Source organism: Oryzias melastigma, linkage group LG12 (genome assembly GCF_002922805.2).
Source record: "Oryzias melastigma strain HK-1 linkage group LG12, ASM292280v2, whole genome shotgun sequence".
Taxonomy (NCBI): domain Eukaryota; kingdom Metazoa; phylum Chordata; class Actinopteri; order Beloniformes; family Adrianichthyidae; genus Oryzias; species Oryzias melastigma.
In genome coordinates this window covers 13628422-13654629 of record NC_050523.1, presented here as the reverse complement: position 1 = coordinate 13654629, position 26208 = coordinate 13628422, and the positions used below count along the sequence as shown (strand labels likewise).

The window sequence follows — 26208 nt, the reverse complement described above, 5'->3', positions numbered from 1 at the left end:
CAGTACACCTTGTATCTATAAGGTGGCTTGATGAACAAGCAAGTGCATTTCTACTTCCCTTTTGGACCAAAAGGAATAACCTTTTCATACACAAATAATAGAGCGGCACTTTAGAAATCAGGGTTGAATTCCCAGGGTGTGCAATGAAATTCATTCAGTGTGGGTTCTCGGGTAAGACCCTTTCCACTGCTGCCATTAACCTCTTGAATTTATCTCTTTTAATATATTAAAAAATATCTGTTTTCGCTTTCAACTAGATGCTAAATTAAGGTAATTTTGGAGCAAAAACTGTTTAAAGTATATTTGCATTAATGGGCGTCAAGGGGTAAGGCAAAACAAACCAATCAATGAATAAAGTAAGGGGACCTGGTGGCAGACAAGATGACAGTTGAAAATCCTTAGCCAGAAAGAAGGAAGTCCAGAAGCATCAACCCCACCCCCTCACCTCCACCCCTTCACACCGCATAGGGCTGGGATGACAGACTCAATCAATTGATCTGGATCGATCTAAGTTTAATAGATCAACTTTCGATCTATAAAAGTAGAGATTGATCTAACGTATAATGCTAAAGTTCGCTACCTTGATGCTAACAAATAATGGGATTTCTCATAGGACAGCTAATGCTAACGCTCGGTCGACCTAAATATACATTGTTGACTAAATGAACATCTTTATTTACTCACAGGTATGAACTTTCCAAACTCTTTTAAGGAAATATCTTGCTCTAACACAGCTTTTGCTCATACTTTCTTCTTCTTCTGGAATAAGGTGTAATGCCATAGCGCGATCGCCACCTAGTGGCCAAATTGAAATCCCCTCCAGTAGAGGCAGAACAATGTTTGGATCTTCTCCGTTTGAGAATCCGTGTAACACTAAGGTATTAACAATCTAATTATTTCACTAATACATTTTACATTATGTGAACGGTATTATATTATTATGAAAATCTTCAAACATATAGTAGATTATTATTGTATTTCTAAACAAATGATCTAAATGTGTAAACTTTGTAAACTCAAAATTGAATTAAAGCTAATCAAATTGAGTGGATTGAAAGAATAAAAAAAATAGAGTCGAATTGAGGCTCTGGTGATTTGAGTTAAATAGATTCTGGAAATTATTGGCGATACTCAGCTCTAGCTGCACATTTCGATAGAAAAAGTCGAAAAAGACGAATGCAACCGGCGTTACTTTTTTTTTGTTTGTTTTGTTTTTTAGTTTTAGGCTTTGAACTTTTAACACTGGAGGTGTCTCTGTCAAAACCTGCAATGCTATTTGACACACCACCACTCCTTACACAATCAACGTGAATTAGCTGATCTGCAGAGAAACTTTGTTTTGTGCTGGTAGGCAACACTTAAAAGTGGTTTTTCACAGATATGCAACACATTGCTAAAGTGTTAAATTTTGGCACTTTTCTCCGCAACAGAATAAGCTCATTTACGTTAATCGTGTAAAGTGTTGAAGTTAACTGCCGTCAAACGTAAACACTTGTCTGGAGCTAAAGCTCCAATGTAAAAGTCTTGAGAGTTTTACAAACCTAATGACCAAATCTATTGATTTTTAGATCTATTCTGCCACCAGGTCTGCTTGCAAAAAGCAGGTGATGGGTTAATGTGTTTGATAGGAAGTTTTTCCACTGAACTGTGTTGTTCTTCATGTTTATCTGCATCATCTGAATCTTTCCAGAGAACTTTATTTACGATAACTCTCCACAAGTTGTAACACAAAATATAAAACAATACGCTCACTACTTCAGTTCATTATGTTGAAGCACGCTGTACGATTATAGTCAATTTATTGTAAAACTCGTTAGCTCAAAAGTTGGATTTTAGAGTGAACCACAAATAACTAGATTGAGATTGATTTTTGTAACCTTACGCCCTGTTTTAATCCTAAACCAAACAGCTCTAATGAGGTGTGTTTCTCATGGGAGCATTGAGTTTCCAGCTCTTGAACAGCCTCACTGAGCGTGTTCTGAAAATTGCCAATAACTGCTTTGGTTGTTTTTACCCATGAAGGCTCAAAATCTCTGTCCATCTTTGCCCCTTAATTGAGCCAAACAGGTACAAGTGGAAAAGAAGCATACTGTAATTTGTCGGTGTAGGTGTGAGTGTTCACTGCTGTTTGTCTCTGAGCTTGTGGTCATGTCTGTCTAGAATGTAATCCACCTCCATCCCATTAACAGCTAGGACAGGCTCTGTTCCCTTCAATCCTAAAGAGGATTCTTCAGAGGAGAGGGAAATCAAGAAAAAAGCATTTTTTATTTTGCACTTTATAGATTACAACACATGATTTTAGCCCTTGGCAGCTACACAACTTGGTAAACAGTTTGTATGAGAGGAAAAAAGAGGAAACAAGTTTCTTCTGAAGGTTGATGATTTCACAAGGGACTGGATGATTTTAGAAAAGGGGGCGTGAAGTTGAAGGAAGTGCCACTCAAAGAGAGCGATCAAAGTATTTGCCGTTTAAATCTGTGTTCGACTGACAGTAATGTCTTGATAAATTTACTGTGCTTTACTTACTGGCCCCAGCTTGCAGGTTTTCGGGGCTTTTAGGGTTAGATTTAAATCTGTTTTTGAGACCTCCCACTGACCCGCTACTGTGAATCATAAAACTCCCCATTTCACTTACAAATTTTCCTTCAGGCTCTATAATTTTTACCTGGTGAACATAAACATCCAGCTTGATTTGCAACAAGATTAGACTTGATTTTGTTAGTGAAGGAGGCTGTAAAAACAAAACCGCTCTATTGAGCTTGTCTCAGCCAGTCAGGCTTACGTAAGCACGGTGCTAAATCCTGTGGCAGCCCCACACTCTGCTGATATAACCAAGCAATCCACTTCACAGATACACAATAAAGCCGCACCCTTCATTTGTTGATTAAAAATGAAATAAATCAGGTCATGCCTCGGAGGAGGAAAGATAGAAAGAAGAGGAAGAGCCTCTTATTGCCCCATTTTCTTGCTGGTTTTAAATCGAAACAAACTTCTAACGCAGAGTAATCACTGCAAAAAGCACCTTGCCTTTTGATGGTATATTTTAACTAATTTAACTCTACACAATCGGAATGACTAAAAATAAATATTGTTTTCTATAAAGATACAGTCTAAGAAAGTAAACATTACATATTAGACTGAAAATAAGTGTATTTTCATAGCTATCAGTGATAAAGCATCAAAACATTGATTTTTTTTTTAAATAAATCACTTTTTCTTTGTTGCTCTCTAATGGTCAGAAGTCCTTGTTTTGTACAGGTGCAACATTGAACTTTTTCCTGAGATTTCATGCGACAGTGATCAGGTCTGAGCTTGTTTCTATCTGGAACAGATGTTGCAGGGACAAAAAAATAAGGCTTGCATCATCTTTAACAAGTGTTTATTTTATTTTATTTTCCAAAGGATTGCCAGGAACAATTTCAGGAAACTCCCTAATAAGAACTTTAGGACTTCAGGAAATGCATGGCTGAACGGTTTGAGGAAAACTGTAAGAATTGGCTTCAAATTGTGGCCCATGAAACGTCACACAGTGATTACCCCAACAGCCTCTCTCTCCAAATGTTTAAAAGGCAATACTGTCACAGAAACTGAATGACAGGAGGTATCGGGAGGTATAAATCACTAATCTTGTTTTCAGTGAGAGTTTTTACCTCCAGGTGCAATCTGTGTTTTTTTTACAATTTTTCAGATATTTAATGAGTTTTTGTCTCTTATTTTATTCAAGGCACCATATTAGCTTTAATTGACAAACTAACTAGTAACAATGGTGAAAACTGTAAATCATGAATCACTTTAAAAGTAGAGTGAGTCATGTTTGGAGACGTTTCCAGAGATCAGTGATAGTGGAAAGAAAGGTCACACTGGCCAAGCAAGAAAAAAATGCCAAGTTTCTTTTTTTTTCTCTTTGGTTTCTGATTTTATAATCAAGATAATTAGTATAATCGTACTTCTGACTATTGTGAATTAGGAGCAGACACAAAAATGGCATTTAAAAAAGCTTGTAGGTGTGATGTAGAAGCTACTACGGCAAGCAGCAAGCTTCCTACTCCATTCCATTCCAATGCATCTACTTGTAGACAAATAGATCCATGTATGTCTTTGTTTTTCTCGACTGACCTGACATCTGATTCCAAACTGTGTGGCTGAATAGTTCCAATATTTTTTTACTATTTTTGTTGCACCTGGAATCTTGGGTTGGGTTTGTAAACAGCTTTTAGCCAGCAGGAGAGAGCGTTAAAAGATGGATGTCGGGAAGTTTGTGGTGGCTTAATCAGTCCCGCCCAGAACTCAGATGTAAATTTCTTATCAACTACTTTTGTGCCGCAGAAATTGTCCAAGAAAGCAACACATTTTAAAAAGCTTTTAATATAGATCAAAAGATGGTTGTAGCTTTAGCAACACCAAGTAAAATTATGGTCACGTCGAACCCCAATTTATTTTTTTGTCAGAATAAAAAGTTAAGGTCATCCTGAATGTACAATCTGAAGAAAATTTCATATTTTTAGTGTCTTTTGATAGAGAATAAATGTGGTACCACACTAGAGCCCTGTGGCACACCACGCTTCAAGAGACTAGCATTGCTCAAATGACAAAAAAGAAAGTAACACACTCGTCTTAAAACAAACGCATTTGCTGCTTAAATAGACAACAGAGACATTTATGAGAAAAAGAAAACTGGTGACAAGACTGTCTCTGAGTTATTAACCCCATTTGAAAAAAATGTTATAGCTTGAGTTATATTTCCTCCCCCTCTCTTGGTAGCGATATTTCAAAATAACACTCAACAAAACAACAAAGCAGACTCTCCCAGTGAGCTCATTAGCAAGCGCTGTGTCTTTCACAGCCTCCGCTGCAACCATCCACACAGCAACAGCATGCCACCGCTAGACTCAAAACAGTTCCTTTTCTCTGGGAGTATGAATATCTTTGAATTAAATTAGACATCACAACATGTTTGAAAAGCTTTCCTTTCATGTCGTTTTTTTCCTCCCTTCTTCTCGTCCATCTTTTCTTCCGTAACCTCTCCACCCTCCTTTCCTGTTGTCTCCCCCTGCACCTCCATTCCACCCTGTTTAAAATCCCCTCCTCGCATTGATTTTCTTGCCCTCCGTCTTGTGAGATCCCATTTTGTTCAACAGTTGCCGTACATAGCAGTTCTGCAGTTTGAGCGGAGGCTCTGGGGAAGGGCTGTGTCAGACAGAAAGTGGAATCACAGCAAGGTTGCTCCTTAAAAGTCACGTTCATCCTTCTTTCCTTAAGCCTCTCTCAGAAATCTTCATAAATCTTCTCTGTATTTTATGATTCAGTTTTACAGATTTGTTATTTTGTGAATTTATTTAGCTTATTTTTGTGGCATTGTTTTAGTTAAGTCAAAGCTTGCATTTGAACGTTTTCAGGAGATAACATGAAAAGCGTAACTCTTCCCAAACGACTGTGGGCTTCTTCATTTCATAAACGCCACACAAGTCTGTCACAGGTATGGCAGCTTCATTTCTCTCTGCAGCAGCAGGAGCTGTGTGTTCTGGGAAGCACACTTTTGCCGAATCCCTGGAGGGGGGTTGCTAATGTTTTCGCGATTGATATTGAATTTCAGATTAATGAAGCTCATATCTTTTATTAGACTCAAACTGCCACTGCAGCAGAGTTTGAAGAGATTGGAATCTTCTCATAAATGCACTTTTATTTGCTGCCTTTCTTGGAATGCAAAGGGAGTGTTAGACGCAATTAGAGAAATGACTGCAGATAAAGAGCGGTATCGCTTTACATTTTCTGTGTCAGCCTTTCTAGAATACTAGAAGTGCTTATAAACACCCTTAAGAGTCTCACTGAAGACATTGCTCTGTAAGATTTAGCTAAATGCTGATAGTGAGAGTTAAGAGCGTGTCTGTGACAGCTGTCTGAGCAGGTGTCATTAGCTGCAGGTGAGTGCTGGAAACTGTCTGAGTTCTGATAATTGACCTAGACCTCACGCTGCTCACACCAAAGCTCCTCTCCACCCACAGCTCACGATGCAGAGGCTTTCCAAAAGTCATTTTCTCACTTTTATTAATATTTACAAGAAGCTGGATCGTGACAGAACACAAGCACTTCACATATTAACTTGCAAAACAGTACAAGTTCTTCTCAGCGAATCAGCCAGCCATCGAAAAGGACTCATGGTGTTCTTACAAATGAACATTTTACCAATTTAACATGCTGTAAAAGTTGTAATGATGAGCTAATGCTTTATAAAATCAGCTTTCTTTGGCCCTGCTGTCCTACGTTTCACCCCTGCTTTTAATAAGCAATAATTTAGGGGTTTTCTCAGCCAAATGTCACCAGGATTGAGAGGATGTTGGTTGAACTTCTCAATGAACTTGACAGCCTGATCAGATGGAAAAAATATGCTGAAAAAATTCAATAACAAAGGGCAAATGATGAAAAGTAAGGGTAGGTGGTTCCATTTCATAAATCTTCAACCATTCACGTGAATCCACTGATTTTGATGCAGGTAAATGCAGCTTTTTTAATTCGCTACAGGAAAAAAAATGCATTACATTACTTACGTAAAGCGTTTCACATTGACTTTTCACCAATAGGCTGCACATTACTGAATTAAAGTGTTGCATAATGGTGCAAAACTGCTTTTCCCATAACAGAATCAGCAGATTTCTGTGGGTTTGTGTAAGCACTTCATTACTGTAAAGCCGCTTTTCTCCACTTCAGAATAGGAATTATGTACATTGTGCAAATGGTTGAGGAGGTGAAGTAGTCAAAATAATGTCAATATCTCCAGTCTTGAAGGGTTAAGCAAAAGATTCGAACCCTAAATCCCACTGTGAAACTGTTTATAGCTTCTGTGATTTGCTGCTAAAGTAGTAATGTAAATAGTTTTAGGCAAAAAAAACAGCTTTTAGTAGGTTTTTTTTTTAGAATTTCTAATTTTAGTGACAAAAAGTTTCACGTTTGTAGTGTTTTTTTATATAGCCAAACACATTTTTTTGTTTTATTTTTTTTTTTATAATGGAACTTGAAATTATTTATTGATATCTTATCGGGAGTTGAGTTGAAACCTGAACTTATGAGTCAAAAACAAATCCATCACAACATTTTCTTAACCTGCTATATCCCTTTTGGGGTCGTGGGGGGTGGCTGGTGTCTGTTCTGGCAACCGTTGGGAGAAGGCAGGGTACAACCTGGACAGCTCGCCAGTCTGCCGCAGGGCAAACCCAAATCAATTCAGTATTTCAGCAGGAAAAACCAAGCCTGAGTCTCCACTGAGGTTTCTGTTGACTTTATTTGGCAGGTGTAAAAACTCGCCTGCTGTGGACCGAACAAGTAAATCTGAAAATGAGGGTGCAGTCCAGCAGCAGAGGGAATTCACACAGACTGAACAGCAGAAGTGAAATAAGAAGCATCAAGAAAATAGGAGTTGTGTAGGAAAACTGATGCATTTTTTTTATATTAATGGCATTAAAATGACCCTTACAGGAAATTTGGATTTTAAAATCAAACTATAGTTGAGTTTATGAGATAAAATTCTTTTAGGACTCAACTTTCTGAGTTGGATACTTGATTATACATTCCCAATTTTTCTAAATATGCTTCATCTTAAAAAATCCCCGTTGCTTTTTTAAAATGTGTTCAAAGCTTTTCTTTTTCCACCAATTATCCTCGGTGTGCCTCCGGACTTGAGCTCCATAGAGAATCAGGGCCGGCGGTGGTGTGAACAAAGCAGTGAATCAAAAAGATTTATCATTATTTACTGACTGTTTCACGGCGGTTACAATCTGGAGCAACATTGTCAGATTCTGTGTGCATCTAGCTGAAGCCCACGCCTTTTTCCCCTCTGCTGCTTCATTACCAGTGCGCTGTACTGTGCCTTCATACGTCGGTGGAATAATTTCCCTAATCTTCACGGGACTTACCTACGGAGCAAAACCATACATGCAAATTTTGCAGGAATCTTTTGATTAATATTTTGCAAGGGAGATGAAATCCCCTGAAATGAAAGTCAAACATGATTTATAAAAAAAGAAATTTGTCACAATATCCTTGGATTTTTTTTTATTATATTTTATAATGCACGCAAGCTTACACTTCAAATCATGGTGTTGTTTCACTCTAAAAATCATTGGCTGTGCACTTGTAATCATTTCAAAACCTTCCAAACATTCTACATTTTCATGCCTAAATTTAAATTGCTTAAAAATTTTTATTTAGCTGCAGGGCTGCAAAAAAAGTGTCTTCTTCCCTCATTACCAAATGTTTTCTGCCTGCCTCAGCTCACCGGCTGAAAGCTCATTTCCGCAAGTGGCACTTCCCGTCATCCTGTCATTTCCAATTCAAACTACGGCAAGCATTAGCCCGTGGAAAAGCTGCCGAGGCGTCTTCATTACAACTGCAGCGTGTAGTTGTTTGACCTGTAAAAAGTTGCTAGATGTGTAATTAATGCCCTGGAGCTCATTGGTCCTTTATTTCTACGTTTAAGCCATTTTCCCCCATTTCTATAGATTTCTCTGCTTCTGTATGAGCTCCCAAATTCTGCCGAATGCAGAGTGTTTACTTTGCTGCTGTTACATACACAGGAATGTATACAGTAACAATTCTGGGTGGAAGTTTGACAGTTTTACTTGAATTTAATGCAATTTTTATTCTTTTTTTTTTTTGCCTTAATAAACAAAATTCTGCTTTTATAGTCACAAATATGTTATTTAAAATCAAGAGCTGCTTTCACTTCCATAGAAAATTGGTGGGAGGATATATTTTTGAGGCATAAACACCAACATTCCATTGTTTAAGTATTCGTCATTTACTGTCTGGAAGTTTTAGAATAACTTAAAAAATAACAATATATGTAATTTAATTGATTTAAGTCTAGTCTTGGAACTTTTTTCTTGTATTCTTAAGCCTTCTGGTAGATCTATAGCTAGAATCTGTCATATATAAATTAGTCAGATGTTTGTTTAGGTGCTTAAAATGGACCTGCAGGGGAAAACTGCAGGCTGTGAAATACATCTTGTTTATGTTGCTGCACAATTCTTGTAATTCTGCTCATGTAACTAACACATAGGTACATTTTTTGCATGAAATTTCCATTTTTGTAAAGACTTTTAAAACTTTGGAGTTGAGTTTTTTTTATTTTAAGTCAAAAAAGATTAAATCATCTAACCACCGACTGCATGGATGCTAGGGGTGTAGGAATAATAGAAACTGCAATACTTCATTTGGCAATAATTGTAACGATTTAAAATCTGACATGGGGATATTTAATTGATTATTTATTGCACAATGAATCTGCCTGGAAAATACTTGTGTATGAGATGTAGTTTTACTGCCTAGCGTTGTGATCATTAGATAAAATTGATGTTACCATTTTATTACAATGAATTAATATTCATGTAGAGATTTTTTTTTAGTTTTGATCCAGATTCCAGCTCAGACCAGGAATTAAGGATGTCAAAGGATCTATTGTCTGAGTTGAGGATCTAGAATTGAAGGGGAGAAATAAAACTTTGGCCATGGCGGTGACTGCATTACAACCCCGAGTTTTTTCAAACATCTGGTTTTCATCAGCTCCTGATCCAAAACGGTTTGGATGAAGAAATACTGAGAAACACTGTTTGAAACTTAATTTTTTATGTGCTCCATCGTGAAAAAAATGCTACAAGAATTTGTTAAAAAAACAAAAGTTTAATATCCTTTGAGATCAGAAGATGTCAAGCAGTTCCACTGACTCAGAAATGGGAGAAACCAGTGGGACCTCTCATCTACTGCTTAGCCAAAAAGCTACTGTGGAGCTAACGTGGAAACATGACCAAGACACTCAAGTTTTTGAGACCAGGTAGTCAAAATTTAAAATTATTTGGCTGTAGAAGGAGGCAGTTTATTTTGGAAGTTCCTCCTTATAATGGAGATTCTGTCAAATTTTATGGTGTTCTCAATGCCAAGAAACATTGGCAGATGCTGTACTTATCCATCATGAAAACCCATCAAGGAGGTGACTTTAAATTTATTCAGCAGCAAGACGATAACCATAAAGTCATTAAGAACTATCTTCAGCGTGAAGAACAAGAAGTGCGGGAAGTGATGTCATTGCCCTCACAGAGCCCTGATCTCAACATCATGGAATGTGTCTGGGATCTCACAAAGAGACAGAAGGATGTAAAAGAGCTTACTTCTGCAGAATGTCTGTGTTTTTTTTTCTCCAAGATGTTTTTAAAAAACCTACCAGACAAGTTTCTTCACCAACTGTGTGCATAAGAGGGAATGATGCTGTTTGAAGGTGGTCCAAATATTGATTTAGATTTCTCTTTTTTCACTGATTTATGCAAATGATGAACACCATTTTTAAAATGCGTTTTTTTGTTTCAATAACTGACACTCAGTACTGTGTTTATCCTTATTACATATGCATATTCCTGTATGCTTTTTCCGTTTATTCTAAATTTTCTTTCCTCTAAACCAGAAGATTCTATGCCCTTTATATCTAGCATAAAAGCACATGTATTATCTACAGATGACACATGTTTGACTTCTTTTTATGAGGCTATAAACACCCAGCAGTGCTCCCCACGGAGCTCTGACACAGCAGGTCTGACCTCCAACTCCTGGCTCCCCAGGCGAGTTTGAAATCAGCCTTTTTTTTTTGTTGAAACAGCTGCTGGTCAGGTTTCCCTACATAAAAAACGAATCCTACTTGACTCCATCGCAACACCAGGCTTGTTCCTTTTGCTTTCCATTTGACCTCCACTTTAACAGACATAAAGATCCAGCCACCATCCTCCTCTATTAATAATTGAGGGCTTCACACAGCATGAGTAAGAGGAAGGAAGAGAAGATTGGTTCCTTTCAGTCTTCAGGGTTCACGACTTTAATCAGAAAGCTACACGCTTCCATGTGCGAAACTTTTGGTCTGTTCTTTCCATCAAACATAACATCTTGTTGTATTTGATTTTAAAAACATTATCATTGATGTTTTTCTGACAGGAAATCTGAGATGTCGGCTTGTTTTGTGCCTTGTTTGCATTAGTCCATTAGTCAGATTCAACTCCTTTTTCTACGGTGGCCCTGAAGTGTAAATCACACGAAATTCTGTAATTTAAAAAAAAAATGAAATGAAATAAAAAGGAATTGTTTCGGAAACCAAAAGCAATTTTAAGTAAAAAAAAAAATTAAAAAGATAAAGCAGTAAGAAACAAGAGACATTGCTGATTGGATGAATACAATTGTTCATCATTTCAGCTGGAATTTACCCTGCATAAGGTGATACTGGATATACTCTGTACCAATCATAAAACACACAAGAAGAATTTGAAAAAACTCAAATGTCATAATCCTTTCAGCAATGTCTGATATCAACCTTTTCCTGTTTATCGTGTTTACATTTTTATATTTTTATTTTTATTTCTAAACATTTCTTTTGTTTTCCAAAGCATTTGAAATTTTGTTTCTAAAATGTAACTTTTTTTATTATTTGATTTGCTTTTTTTAATATTTGTTGTGAATGTTTTTGCGTTGAGTGATTTATTATTGTGATTGGCACTTCAAGGCCACCGTACTTTCCCATTTTTCAAGCTTTCCGTCTGAATTTAAAAACCAGTTCTTTTTATTGCCAGTTTCATAACAGAGACTTTGCATATCATAGACGACACAGTCGTCCTGCTTTATGGTAAGCTGTTATGTAATCCCAACTGTTTTCCCAATGTGTTCAATACTCTTCAGATGACATCCTTCAGTTTATATTTATATTTTAAGCACAGTGCAGTGGATCTTGTGTTCCCTCTTCTCTCTTCTATGTTTGACATGTTTACTGCCTTCATTGGTAAAGACCCTTTGAGAATTCGATGATGGAGTAGCTTAAAGCTCCGGAAGGTTTATTGCACTCAACAGACTCTTGAGTCCTTCTCTCCCCTTTTTCTAATTAAACCCACACCTTCTGACTTTCACAAAAGAGGATCAAGATTAACTCGTTTGCATTTAAAGACCCACTCCCATGAAAACGGTGTTTTCAACATGTTCCCGTGGCATTTTTCTCATGATGTAGGACATATTTAAAGAAAATTTAGCTTAGTATTTCTTTGTTGTAAATCAGGAGCAGACGGGAAAAAAAATGCTGTTGGAGAAAGCTTGTAGGTGTGAAGCTACAAGCCACAAGCTCCCTGCATCCACTTGTAGACAACTAGATTCATGTACATCTCTTTGTTTTCCTCATCTGAGCTGGCATCTGGATCAAAACTGTTAGGCTGGATCGTTCACCATTTTTGTTGCACCTGTAATGTTAAGTATGTTCACACTGGACTTGGAAACGCTTGTTCAAGGACCACTTTTAATGAAAAAGTCTATGTAAACTATCGCTGTCAATGGAATCAACTAAATGAATCTGATTAATCACAATCCAAAAGTGTGATTGATCATCGGTAAGATAAGCAGAACTGTGAAGACTCTTGTGTCCAAGAAAGCAAAGATGCTGATAAACAGCAACAAACATTGAGTTTCTGCATTTTAAATTAATACCATCGTCTGGGTGAATGCTCGATTCTGATTGGCTGCTGGGTGTGGATGCAAACCTAAAACAAGAAATTAATAACCCAAAAGTTCTATATCACTGCACAGGTTTCTTTAAACCAACATCATTCTCAAAAACAAGCAGTACGAGCTGAACTTTCTCTCTGAACTCATAAACTATATTGACGACGAGCTTCTATATCACTTTTCTTTGCCACGAGATTAATCAGCGTGTTGTTGTGTCACCATGACAACAAGCCGGCCCATGTACGGAATAGTCCGCTTTTTGTGGGAACTCTATCTAAGCCAAAAATATATCAGGAATACAGTACTAAAATTGGTTGAATATTTATTTCTTTTGTAAGTGACTATGGTATAATTGAGCTAATGCCCTGGCGAAGCATGCATTATCAGAAATTAACACGCAACATGGAAGCCTGATCGTCCGATGCAAAGAAGAAGACGAAGTATAATTAATTTGCATTAATAAATATTACCATATGATTTTTTTAAATTAATCATGTGTGTTAACACATAAACACTGACAGAGTGTCAAAATGTCTGCATTTACATGCTGCTATAAGTCCGTTTTTGGGCTCTATATACAAAACTATTGAACGAGCATTGAAAGTTAAACTAATTGAACTTTTACTAATAAAGTATTAAGTTTGTTTGATGGTCTGCTTTTCAAAACACAAAGTACCAAACGTTTGAAAATTGATCATGAAGGAGACATTAATAAATGTGGTTTGTGCGCGAATGGAATTATTTGACACAAAATCTTTAATTTATCAGATTGGATGAATGTCTGGAGCAAGATTAGAATCACTTTGACATTTCTCACCAAACTTCTTCTTCTAACTTTGAGTTCAGCCGCTAGTATCGGGAGTGAACACCACACGCTAAAAGTATTTATGCAGCATCAGGTTGTGTTTTTTTTATCAAAAAATAACAATTAAAAGACCACTGGGAACGCTTTTACAACTGAGTGGGACATTAAGTTGCTTTGAGTGCATGCGCGTACAAATAACCTCCTGCCTCTTAAAGTTTTGTCTTTAACAAACTGACAGATCAAAGATGTCAAAGCTCTGAACAGCTCAGAGCTGCTTCATTCACGAAGCACAATGGAGGCAGCCCTAATCAGCCCATCCGCTAAATGTTTCACTGAAATTTAATCCAAATCCAAATGAGCTTTGAGGCTATTTTTTCCTCCCCAGAAAATGTGCTATTATCCCTGTGAAATTACAGGACAGTGGCTGGTGTGTGCAGCCGCTGCCTTTCACTGTATCAGTTTGACAGCTGCATTATTGTGCAAAAGGCAGATTCAACCATTTGCCCACGAGAGAGGGCTAATTAACCCGAGCCAGACTACCTTAAAGCACATGAAGTATTTGATGCTTTAAAAGAAGAAGAATCAAATTACTCAAATCTGCGGAAGAGATGTTCAGCGCTGACGCTTACAGTCGCCAGCTTGAAGGCACACAGAGATAAAACACAAGCACAGAAATCAAGGAGCAGCACAAAGTTGAGTTCAGTCAGCGAAGCCTGGCAGGCTCTCCCACGCCTCAGCCAGACTTTCACTGCTGAGTTACAAAGACGCCCGAAGCCATAACAGCACAGATCAATTAGAGGAATAAACAAGTCAAGACCAAAGCATTGATGAAGCAGGTATTGATCAAGCCTTCCCTCAAGTCTGAGGAATGGGGAACATATTCAGCGTTTGGTCAGTCTGAGTGGATCATAAAGCATTTCACTCTAACATGCTGGTTATTTTGTCATGAATATAACAACTGATTTAAACGAGGTCACAGACACCATATTCTAAATAATTGACTTATTTAATGAATGAGAAAATTTTTTTTAAAAATTAAAGGTTAGATGGTAAAAAAAAAAAATAGTGAATTTTTAATTTTTCTGAGTGTTCTCAATTAAAGCTGTTAATCACAACTGGCTTAAAACCTTACTATTTAAGTGCCCCAGATCAAATTGTTTCAAGGTTTCTTATAAATGCACTCAGACCAGAAAAAAAAAAAAAAAATTGAAAACAATTACTTTTTCAACACATTTTATGGGTTATTCATGTTTGCGTTTATTTCTGGGAAATTCTAATTTTTTGGGCTATAGTGGTTTCATTTTATCCCAATGTGAGATTTTATTCTTGAGTTTTTCTGAGTTAAAATAATTTATAAAAAAAAGTTAGTCCCTTTTTAACATTGGAGTTGGGCTGAAAAATGCCCATTTTATTGTTATTTTTGTATTTAAATACGTTTGTGCATTAAAAACTATTTTCTGTTCAAACATTTAAAAAAAGGAAAATATATTTTTAAGTTTATATTCTATGTATATATAATGTTAAATATTCCATTTTTTATCTCATTTTAGAGATTTATGCTTTTTATAAACAACAGAATCTGCTTCACTTATCAAGTGAAACTTTGCCTGTACACCAGGAAGTGAAAAAAAAGTTGTTTTCTTAACTTTCTTTTAGACACAAAGTTTCTGCAGACACTTGCTGTGTCTCGTCCTCATCTGACCGCAGCTGGTCCTTTTCTTGGCCTAAATCCACATCGTTCTTTTGGTGCCAAAAGGCTGCGAGTGACTCTCTCCCAAACACTGCGCAATTTTCATCCATCATGTTTGGCTTTTGCTACATTAAAATGTCACCTCTTTTTTTGGAAGCTTGGAACACCAAAACTGACCACTTACAGCTCCACAGTTGTGCACCTCAGCATCTCATCCGTTGTATCATTGAACTTTGGTTGCTATTTTGCTCAAAATAGAATCAAAAATCCGATTACACTTATCGTAAAAGTAAAGACGTCTCTAAGGCATGTTTTAGAAAAAGAAACTTGATGTGTTACTTGATAATTTCACATTTATAAGACTCACTTCTTGTTTTTGTTTAGCTTGCTTTCACTTTTAACAGATGGTCAAACCTGCCTGCTCCTACAAGAAAAAAAATGGTCGTCCTCTAAATCTAATAACTAGCTGTGCCACCCTTGGCAGCAGCAAATGCAATCAAGCTTTTGCAATAATTGGCAATGAGTGTTTCACATCTGTGCAAGAGTTTTAGTCCTCTCGTCTTTGAAAAATTGCTTTAATTCGTCTGCACTGGAGGGTATTTTCAGTAAAACCGCCTTGTTAGAGTGAGGTTGCAACACGGTTTCTCCTTCAGTATTAGGATTTGGCATAATAACTCTAAAATATATTTCCTTATTGTTTGTTTTAATTTTTTATGTATACAGAGATGGACTCCCAAGTGATGCAGTTTTTTTTATTTTTTACTTTTTGAAGTGTTTACACTGAACTTAGTTGCAGTTCTTAAGGTATTTATTTGGGTTTTTTATGATGATTACCTGGAGAAGTTGTTGTTTTATTGAAGAGAGGGGGTAGAGAGTTTTCTTCATTTGTGGATTGTGTTTTTTTTTTTTTTATTTAACTTAAATTCTTTCAATTCCCAAAACCTCGGGAAAGTTTTATGCTCTTTTCTAGATTGGCACAGGTTTCACTCAGCAGGACTTTGTTTTTGTTTTTTTTGTTTATTATTTATTCTTGATTATTAAGTTTAAGTAACTATTAGTAACTTTTCTTTTTTATAAAGTCTTTCCTTGGAGCTTAGAAAGTTTGGACAACTTTTTCAATAAATGCAAGGGTGCTTTTTTGCATCTTCTCAGGTTTGATTTAATATTATAATTAGTTTGATAAAATATGATGCTGGAATTATTAGGGGAAATTTGTTTAATGATGCAGTACATTCACACAGAAGAGATTAGATGTTGCAATGTTTTTTTTTCTCTTAGTTTCTCTCAACAGTGAAACAAATTCTGTAAACTGTGGGGGAACAAAATGCGTTTTATTTAAGAAAATGGTAAAAATTTCAGATTATAACAGCAAAAACCAGGACAGAAATAACATGAAAATCTGACAGAAAACAAATAAAACCAGGTGGTTATAAAATGACTAAACTCAGAACAACTGTTGTTATTAACCCAAACCAGATGTTCTCAGTCAGCAGGAGAATAAAAGGAACAAATGAAAACAAGGACATTTGGCTAAATGCAAATATCTTAAATTTATAAATTTACAAATGTTAACTTATGAATACCAAATAGTAAAACCACATCATATTAAATCAGCACTACAAAAAAAAAGTAAGACAGAGGTGCATGGAGTTCTTATGATGTACGAAGAAATATTCATCATCACATTAAAGCTCTTCTGGTTACTGCTTTTCGTATGTTGCAAAAATGAAAAACATAACATATATTAACTTGAAAGTAGTTTTATTTTACCGTTTACAGATATTGTCACAAATGGGCAGACAGACAAACAATACTTTGCACTGAGTGAGCCTCTGTGCAGTGCTGAAGTGTCCTCTGGGTGATTCGCAAATGAGAGTCAGCTGAATGGCATCTGGGGAGTGAGCGCTGGGGCTGTTGGGAGATGTAGTGCAGTCAGTACTCTGAAGATGAGTCCCGCTGGTGGCCAGAGGGAGAGACAGAGCGTCCATTCCTAACAGACACACTCATACCATGCTGCACCACACAGACTCATATATGTTACCATTTCATTTATGGTGTTTGTCAAATTACAAAAATGAAAAAGCAAGTCTAAACATGGAGATTGCTTTTTTCTGTTCTTTAGCATCCCACAAATGCAGCATTTCCCAACACAGGTCCTTGGGGCACACTTCATGTTTACCATGTTTCCCTGATTTACCGCATGATTCAGCTCATCAGCAAGTTCTACAGAAGCCTGATAATAGCAGTCATCAAAAACAGAGTAGGGGTGGAAAAACTACAGGACACTGTTCCCTGAGAACCAGGTTTGGGGAACACTGCACACAAAAATGTATTTGTGCTTATGGAAAGGCTCAGTGTTAGGGAGTACTTCCCCATTTTTTTTAGATTGGTGAAAAAGTTTTTCAGCTGCAGCTGTCGTACGGCTGAATAAATCCAAATACAAATTGGAATCCTTCCAATCCCACTACTGTTACCAGATTATAGTAGTCTGCAACTATTCCAGCAGTTTCTATAAGACAAGTCCAAGGTGCCGACCCTTGCATTCATTCCTGCCACACCAGGATCCTGCCTGTTCCAGTGTATTGATGAGTTGCTTTTCTAAGATCTTGAACTCTCTCTGCATCGACCTTTTGGATTTTTGAACATGCTTTAAACTTAACATGTTTACACTGGGCTGTTGCTACCTGATGCTAGCTTATATACGAAGAGGTGCAAATGTTGGTCTATGCTTTTTTGTTTCACAGCTTTGGTATCATGTAATTTCAGCTGGGCACAAACCACACTTATTGATTTCTCATTTATGACCCATTTTCAGTTGGCACTTCCTTGAATTGAAAAAGACACTGCCCACATGTCACTACCAAGTCAGAGACCCTGATTGGACAAAGTTCAACTGGTTTAACTTTTAATCCATGTTCTATGGCCACACCAACACATTTGAATCCCCAAATCGCCACATATTGACGTTTGGTTAAGGACCCCTCCGCGTTACTTTTTGACGTTTTGGGTGTCCCCAACTCGTCATTTTTTGACATGCTGGCTGTTCGTAAAGTCAAGGGTCCACAACCCTCGGGACATGGTACCTGATATGGTACCAGATGCATTACCAGACCCGAACTGATACCAGACATGGTACGGGCCTGAACGCAGTACCGGACGCAAACTTGTACCTACCAGTACTAGATTAGGGTACTGGGTTAGGAACTGGACCAGTTTCGGTTCCACGCTTGGGGGTTTGGGACCCGTGATTTAATGGGAACAGCCAGCACATCAAAAAAGTTAGGGACACCCAAAACATACATTTTTGACGCAAAGGGGTCCTTAACCAAACGTCAATTTTTGATGAGTTGGGAATGAGAATGTGTTGCCGTTTTGTACATAGAACCCAAAAATGGGGTTCAAAACTCGTAAATTTTTTAATGTGAAGCCCAAAACCTGCATATTCGCACGTTTACTTAGACTCATGATTGGAAATGGCCACTAAGGTGTTTCCGAGCCCGGTGTGAACATATACTCAGTTTCATCTGGTTGTCGTTTCATTCCATTCATGTGTTCTGTGCATGTGTTGCTGTTAACAACCATCTTAAAGGGATTTTGGTATTAAGGCATTAAAATTCAAACATTGGCCTCAATAAAGTCTTTGCTGGACTCACAAGCAACATGACAGAACATGTAATCAATAATAGGCACTTTAATGTATTACCAGGACATACTGGCCCCCAGAGTTTCATTAAATCCCACAATAAATGGACAAACTAATGCTTCTACCACACCCTACTATATTTGTTGATTTTAAACTCATTTATATAGCGAGAGTAAATGAAGCAGAACTTAATTTTGGGAGTGGTAAGACAGGACGCCACTGGCTTTTATTCACACCCCTGTCACAAATAGAATGCTTGCTTTATTTTCATGTTGAAATATATGTGAGTGTTGAGCCCTGCCAGCTTTTTCTTTGCCCAGTTCATCCCTCCAGCTCTCTGTCTTCTCTCAGCTGTTGAAACTGTTTAGTTGCTTTAAAGTGGAAACGGATGGGCAGAATGGTGAAGCAGGGAGGCTACAGCCTAATGACGAGCACTTCCCTTTCACCGGGAGAGACAGCCAGACTGAGCGGAGACTAACCTGACACCGAGTGGCACCGAGCATGGGCTGGAAAATGTGTGTGAACGCAGAAATCAATCGATGCGCCCTTTAAAGGAGGAGGCTTAATGTTCTCTAAAGATGCATATTCACATAAACCTGCTTGTATGTGGCAAAAATGTTACAGACGAACCACAGAACAAAATTTAAAATGATCATAATGACGTTATTTTGCAGCATTTTTGTGCTGTTTTACACCAACAGAGGATTTTGTCCGTAACCACTGTCTCCAGAAAAGATCGAACCGCTGTAGAATTATGATTTATGTCGTCCAGTGAGGTGTAACAGATTCAATCAGTCTTTAGCAGCAAGCTGTAGCTCTGAAACACGTTTCTGTTTAATGGAAATTTGCATCTTTTGACCTTTTTCCTCGTCTTTGCCTGAAAGCATTAACGACACAAAGCCCAGATGTTTCATACCTGTTCGGCTTATGTAACAACAGAGCCGGAGGGAGCCCTGCTCAAAAAAATTAACAACTTCCCAGAGGACAGACGAGCCACGGAAAGCAATTAAGACCCCCGGATTGAACTCACATTTAAACCGCCAATAGTTTGACACATGAGACTAAGTTCTTATTAGATTGCTGGAGTTACAACAGTAACTCCTGAGGATGTCAATAGATGGATTTCCTCCGGTTATTTGTTTTATTTTTAAATGAGCCTCCGCACAGGGGATGCTAGCAATCACAAAATGATTATGTAGACACATTTTTCTTTGAAGCTGTAGAACCACTCCGAGTGGGGTGGCAGTCACGACCAACACAAGGTGGCTTTTTTTGTTGTTGTTGTTGTTTATGGATTTGCCGGGATAGACCGAGGCATATGCTGTTGCTGCAGAAATGCTAGCTGTGCTGCTGGGCCTTCAGCCAGCCGAGCAGCCTGTGGGTGGAAGTGTGTTCACCGAGCCCGGTGGCAGTGGATTTGGAAGGTTGTCTAGGTTCTGTCTCATTAAAAACACATTACATCTCAGCCTCCCCATGAGCCACGTACTCTTTGCTCCTGCTACATGGACATGTAAGAGGAAAAATCTGTAGAAGCCACAGGAACCCCCCTCCTATAAATAAATCAGATTGGACAATTGTTTTATTAGAGTGACACACAGAAACTCCAGCGTGTGCCGACAAACCCCCAGAAGTCACAGAAATGGGTCAAAAATATGTCCCAGATTTTCTGCATTCTCTTCATGTCAGTGCTAAATCTGATATATCTGATAAACCAATCTGAGTTCACCAATGTGAGTTTCTTTTATCTTTTTTTCCTTATTTGTGTAGAATATTTTGATCTTTTGGTCATAAAGATGACTAGCTGCAGGCTGATGTAAATGATGATGGTCATGTTCTCTGAAATTCTCATGAGCCTGTGATAGCCTGCAGTCTTCTCCTCTCAGCACGTCAACAAACCCATTTTTACTATATGCTCACGCTAGTGCACACCAGCGACTAATCAAGCATGAATTTTAAGAATAATAACCATCATTTTATGTTATGTTCATACATTTTTGGTGGACAGGTGACAGCTGGAATAAAGTCTTGCAAATCCCTCTTTTGGTTTTCTACTACTGCAAGGACAGAATCGCTCTCATAGTTGGAAAATGTTTGCACCCTTGAGCAAATTTTTGATCCCCAACACATGCACAAAAACTCACTAAAACTTGCACACACCTAGTACCTGGTGAAAATGAAATTTGGGCATAGTAAACAATAACAACAACACCCCCCACCCCCTAAGACGATGACATCATGGTGAGCAAAACCATAAAAAAATGAATGGGGCGAAAATTGCTTGGCAGCCATTTTGTGGCAAAATGCGAGATTTTGGATTTTTACATTTTCTCACAATATGGGAAAACGACACATTTGTTTGTGTGATTTTCAGTTCTACAACAACCTCTTGACTTACGTCGACATTTGACCTTGGACAGAGTCCGCCATCTTGAATTAAAAAAAAGACATTTAGTACAAGCTACAATCGGAAACTCGTCCCAGAAATTTTCATTGATCATTTTCTTACTTCTCAGACATCTTTGGGAAGCAATTAGGAAAAAAAATTAGTTATTAGAAGTTGCAGATTTTGAACGGCGTGCACATGGCGAACTCACAAAACTGCCGTTCTCCTGTTACTTGCACATCTTTCAAGGTAAAATTGATTCAACAGGAAAATAATATATTCACTTTACATAAAGGGCATGAGTGATATTTGAATTAAATTATTGTTTCTAGAAATCATCAGCAGTTTAGTCCCATATCTCACATATGTAAAATACGCTACTTTTCTTTCCATAGATTAAATCTGAAAAGCAAAGATATAATTTATTGCTTTTTATGATCAATTAATTATTCTCTACTGAATTTAATTTTAAAAATGGAATTAGTTTTTTAAATGACTGCAGAAAAATAGCTTAAAAAGAAAGAATGAATGTATTTCCTCCAACAGATTGAATTCAGCAAATCTGCACAAAAGAAAGTGAGCAGCAGTGAGGACGTGAGGGAGGGAGAGATGAATTATAGCCTACGCCTGGAATCAATAATCTTACGAATCACAGCATTGGTGTGCCACAGATCTTTCTCTTTCCCTTTACCAAGCAGAGGGGATGACAGATGCAGAGAGCGCAGCCTGTCGATTTATGAGGCTTGCAGTCAGAGCAAAGAGAGATGCAAGGAGTGTCCTTAGTAAGCCTTACAAACTAACAGAGTTGTAAAAAAAAGAAAGTTCAGCTTTTCGGGTTTAGATAAAAAAATATAGTAAGATGCTAAATTTAATATCATATTGTCAGCATTTTAAATCAATACAAGTATCGTCAAATGAAATATTGCAATAGTCGATTTTTCCCTGCACCTCTACGAACCGCTATGGAGTCTCATTCAGCTTCTATTATTATTTACCAATTCCCATAAATTCCACAATTTGTACTTTACATTACCTAACACTAGAAATAATACAAAACAATTCATTTGAGGTTCACTTTTCTTTTATGGAAAGAAAACTGGATATTATTATCTAATATTATCCAACATACAGACTGAACCCTCAATGTTGAGACACGTTTGACTGTTTGATTTATGATTCTTGGTGCCTGAGGAGTCTTAGTAAAATTGCCTCTTTTGCTCATTTGTGGAATTTAACAATTTAATAGGAATGAAGAATGTCAACAGTGAACTGTCTAATTCAGAAAAAGCTGCCGGCTTGTCTGTCACTCAAAAAAATGCAGACATAAGTGACCAGATGTAGGAAATGAGAGAAAAAATACAAACTTTGCTTTATGAGCAAGACTTCATAATGTTTTTAACTCTTTTGTGGGTGTTTGATTTGAAGACTTTTCACAGACATTTTTCAGTATATGAGCAGAAAATATTGTGTGCTGAACTCTCCACACTGGGGGAAGCTGCTTTAGTTTGGTACCTGATCAGTTAGCAGATCAGAGGTACCAAAAAATGATGAATTTCTATAGCTGTTTGCCACAACCTCTTATAATCGGAGATCCAGTTTATAAACTAGAAGATAATCTGTGTTTTTCTTGTCCTTCAGTCTGAAGACCACCCTGAAGAAGAAACTGACAGGTGACGTGATCAATCTGTCAGGAATCCCGCTGTCTGGGAGAGACGTCCACCGTGTGGCCTTCTATCTGCAGAACGGCGGTGACGCGGTGTCAGCCGTGGACCTGAGCTTCACTGAGATGCAGGATGAGAGCTTACGGCTGCTGCTGCCCTACCTGAGCTGCCTGCCCAAGCTGACCACGCTCGCCGTCAACGGTAACCGCCTGACGTCCGCCATCCTGAAAGACCTGACAGAGGCGGTGAAAGACACTAAGATGTTCCCCAGCCTGGCATGGATCGACCTGGGGAACAACGTGGACGTCTTCACCATCCCGCAGCCGCTCCTCGTGGCCCTGCGGCGCCGCTTCGGTTTACGCAGCAGCCTGCCCACCATTTATGAATACAGGGAGGCGCAGGCGTTCGGGAGCTACAACCCAAACATGGAGACATCAGTGGAGGAGCCCAGTCAGTATGAGGAGGCAGAGGAAGACGACAGGGAGGAGGAAGACAGGCTGGAGCTTCAAGCTTGGGGCTTCGGAGAAGAAAACATGTCAAAAAATGTGCCGCTCCACTTCTGTGGGAGTTGATTTCTCTGCGGATGGAACATCTTATCTCCTCAAACCCAACCAGCTTTTCGGCATCAGAGTAGCCGACGGTGTTGACACTGACCCTGGAACTCAAATCCGAACGTAGAATCTCCCTATGAATGCTGTGATTTTACAGGCAGATCTGCCGCTGAACCTTCAGTGTAAAAGAAGACATGACCTCTACTGACCCAGGGATTTTAACTAAGCTTACTATTTTCCAGTGTTTCTCTGCCTCAGCTTATGTGTTTTCTCATGTCCTGCTAGAGAAAATGGGGGGTAAGTGCCTTGCACAAGGGCACGTCAGTAGATGAGAAGAGGTTGAATGTTTCAAGGCGGTCCAAAAGTTTTCAGACACTTTAAAGTTGTTGTTTAGTTTAAGATTCATCATAAAAAATTGTTTTTTAATCCATAATTAAGAATATATATATATTTTTTAAACAACAAAATGCAACCTCTGCTCCCACCAGAAAAATTAAACCATAAATCACCAAATCAACCAACCGGATGAAACGAGACTGAATTAAATGGCTGCAGGTCATCTCATTAAGAGGATTTAAACGGCATCATTTTATGGTATTATGCAAAGAGGGAGGAGCTAGCTTTGAAAAACTTTAAACAAAGCATGAAAATTAATTTTATGAAAGTTTTTTTTTTAAATACACTTTGCTTTTATTTTTAGAGCTAAGGATCTTGGGAGTTGGAGTTCATATCTGCTGTGATCTGGAAGAGGACAGCTCACAATCTGTTTTTTTTAGCTAAAATTAGCATATTTAAAAAATCAAACTTTTTTGATCCTACAAGATCACTCAGTAAGTAAGTAAGTACATTTTTATTTATATAGAAACTCACAAAGTGCTTCACAAAAGGTAAAATATAAGATAAATCAATAAAACTTTTTAGTTAATTAGAGAAAAATAATAAATTATTGCTGACAGATAGCAACTAAAAAGAAGGGGAAGGTAAAGTAAAATTACAATATCAGCTAAAAACTTTCCTAAAAAGAAGTCTTAAGGAGATTATGTCACCAACAGTGGATTAATGCCCTTAAAATAGGGTAAATATACCTAGTTTTCTTTGTTGGAAGTTGTGTAAACTACTAGCAGAAAATAATTATTTTATGAAAAAGGAAAGAACGGATCTATAAAACTGCCATGAGGCTCTTGTTACTGATGGTTTTGTACGTTTTTTTTCCATTATAATCTGTTTTATTCATGTTTTTCTGCATTGTTTTTCCCGCCACGTTAATTTCAGATTTTTTAAAAGAAAATGAACAGCCTGAGAACATGATGTGTTGACTCAACATGTTTAGTTTCTATCTGCTATATTGAATCATTTGTTGCACATTTTTAAAATACTGAAGAATCCGTTTACTGATAATTAATTGGAGGAAAAGTGTGCACTGATGCACACATGCAGATCTCCCTCCCTCAGAGTGTTTGGGTGTGAGCCACCCATGACCTGATTACTGCCTCTATCAGGCCTCATTATCCCCCCCCCTCATATGTTCTCTGCAAACAGGACTGACCCTGGATCATTTTGTCCAATGATTTCCTAAAACTGCTTCTATTTCAGACTACAACCCACATTTTTAGGGTTTGCAAACATTTTTGGACTTAATGGTTGAATAAAAAAAACTGCTTTTTTGTTTCCTCTTCTCTGCTGTACATAAAAGTCCTTCTGTTGTGGCATGAATTTATCAAAGCACCTTCTGTTTCTAGATTTAGTTTAGGTTTGAGTAAATGTTTCTCGTTGCTTCACAAATGAAGAAGAGAAAGTGTGTTTACATGCAATTATTTTCCAAAGGAATGACTTTAATTATGATGTGGACTCATTGATCCTTCCTGCAGAAATCCATTTCAGTTTGTTCTACTTTCATAATCTTGGGAAAATTTGGCTTGTCTGCGTGCCAGAGGATGATCAGAGTTTGTTGTGGGCATGCAGAGTAAATTACTACCTTTGATCATGGAAATGAAACGCTTGCTCATTTGCACTTTTTGCACAGCTCCATCCCTAAACACAAACACACACATTTTGTGTGTTTGTGTCCAAAACCATTCAATGGTTTCCCACTCACATTTACAATTTTTTTTTCACTTCTTCATTTAAAAGTTACATCTTAAGTCATTATATACATGTTGTGTTGAGATTAAATAAATAAATAAATATGGTAACGGTTTTACCAATGAGATGCTGCTTGGTGTTTGCCTGATTTTCTTTGTAAAGTAACTAATTTGAAAACAATTCTTCAATGTTCAAAATAGCAAAAACAATATTTCACTTTTTTTTTGTCTTTTGTTTATGGACACAAATTTAATTTTTGGGATAGCCAAAGAAAACAAGTTTCTTTTTTTTATAAATTGTCCAATTTAACAATAGTATTCCAAGTATAATTGAGTTTTTTAACTTACTTTTTACAGCAAATATAATAAGCACTTTTAATAATATTTTACATTCTTAGAAATTGTTTCCTCTTTTTAAATAAAAAAAAAAATTGAGGAGAAATATGGAATGAGTTAAAAAGTCATAAAGAACAGAGATGTGCCATAAATGTCATTTTAGGCTTCAAGCAACTCTTAAAATACTGGCCCCCACTGTCTAAAATGTATGACATGTGTATAAAACTGACCTGTTAATAACATTTTATCAATTTAAATTAAATTAGCTGATGAAAAATACTTAATTTTTTGCTTTTTTTCTTTTCCAGGAAAAAACCAGAAACAACAAAATATTTTTTGACTAAAATTGTCTAAATTAGGCCAATAAATACACAAAACATGCAAATCCATCTAAAATATCTACAAGTTGTTCAATAGTAGTAGTAATAATAGTACTACTTGTAATAATATTTTAATTAAAGTGAGAAAGAATAATCTAATTAACAATACATAAATACTATACAAATAAATAAAAAATGACATCACACAATTTAATCAGAACATCA

General features: G+C 37.3%; 1 protein-coding gene across 1 annotated transcript in view; it reads left to right on the top strand.

Annotated features, from left to right (window-relative positions):
* Positions 1–25046, top strand: part of lrrc75bb (leucine rich repeat containing 75Bb) — a 36811-nt gene extending 11765 nt beyond the window's left edge. The window contains exon 4 of the mRNA XM_024257767.2: positions 22673–25046. Coding sequence (XP_024113535.1) covers positions 22673–23267 — 595 coding nt within the window. The 3' untranslated portion in view covers positions 23268–25046. The remainder of the gene's footprint in view (positions 1–22672) is intronic.
* The last annotated feature ends 1162 nt before the right edge of the window (positions 25047–26208 follow it).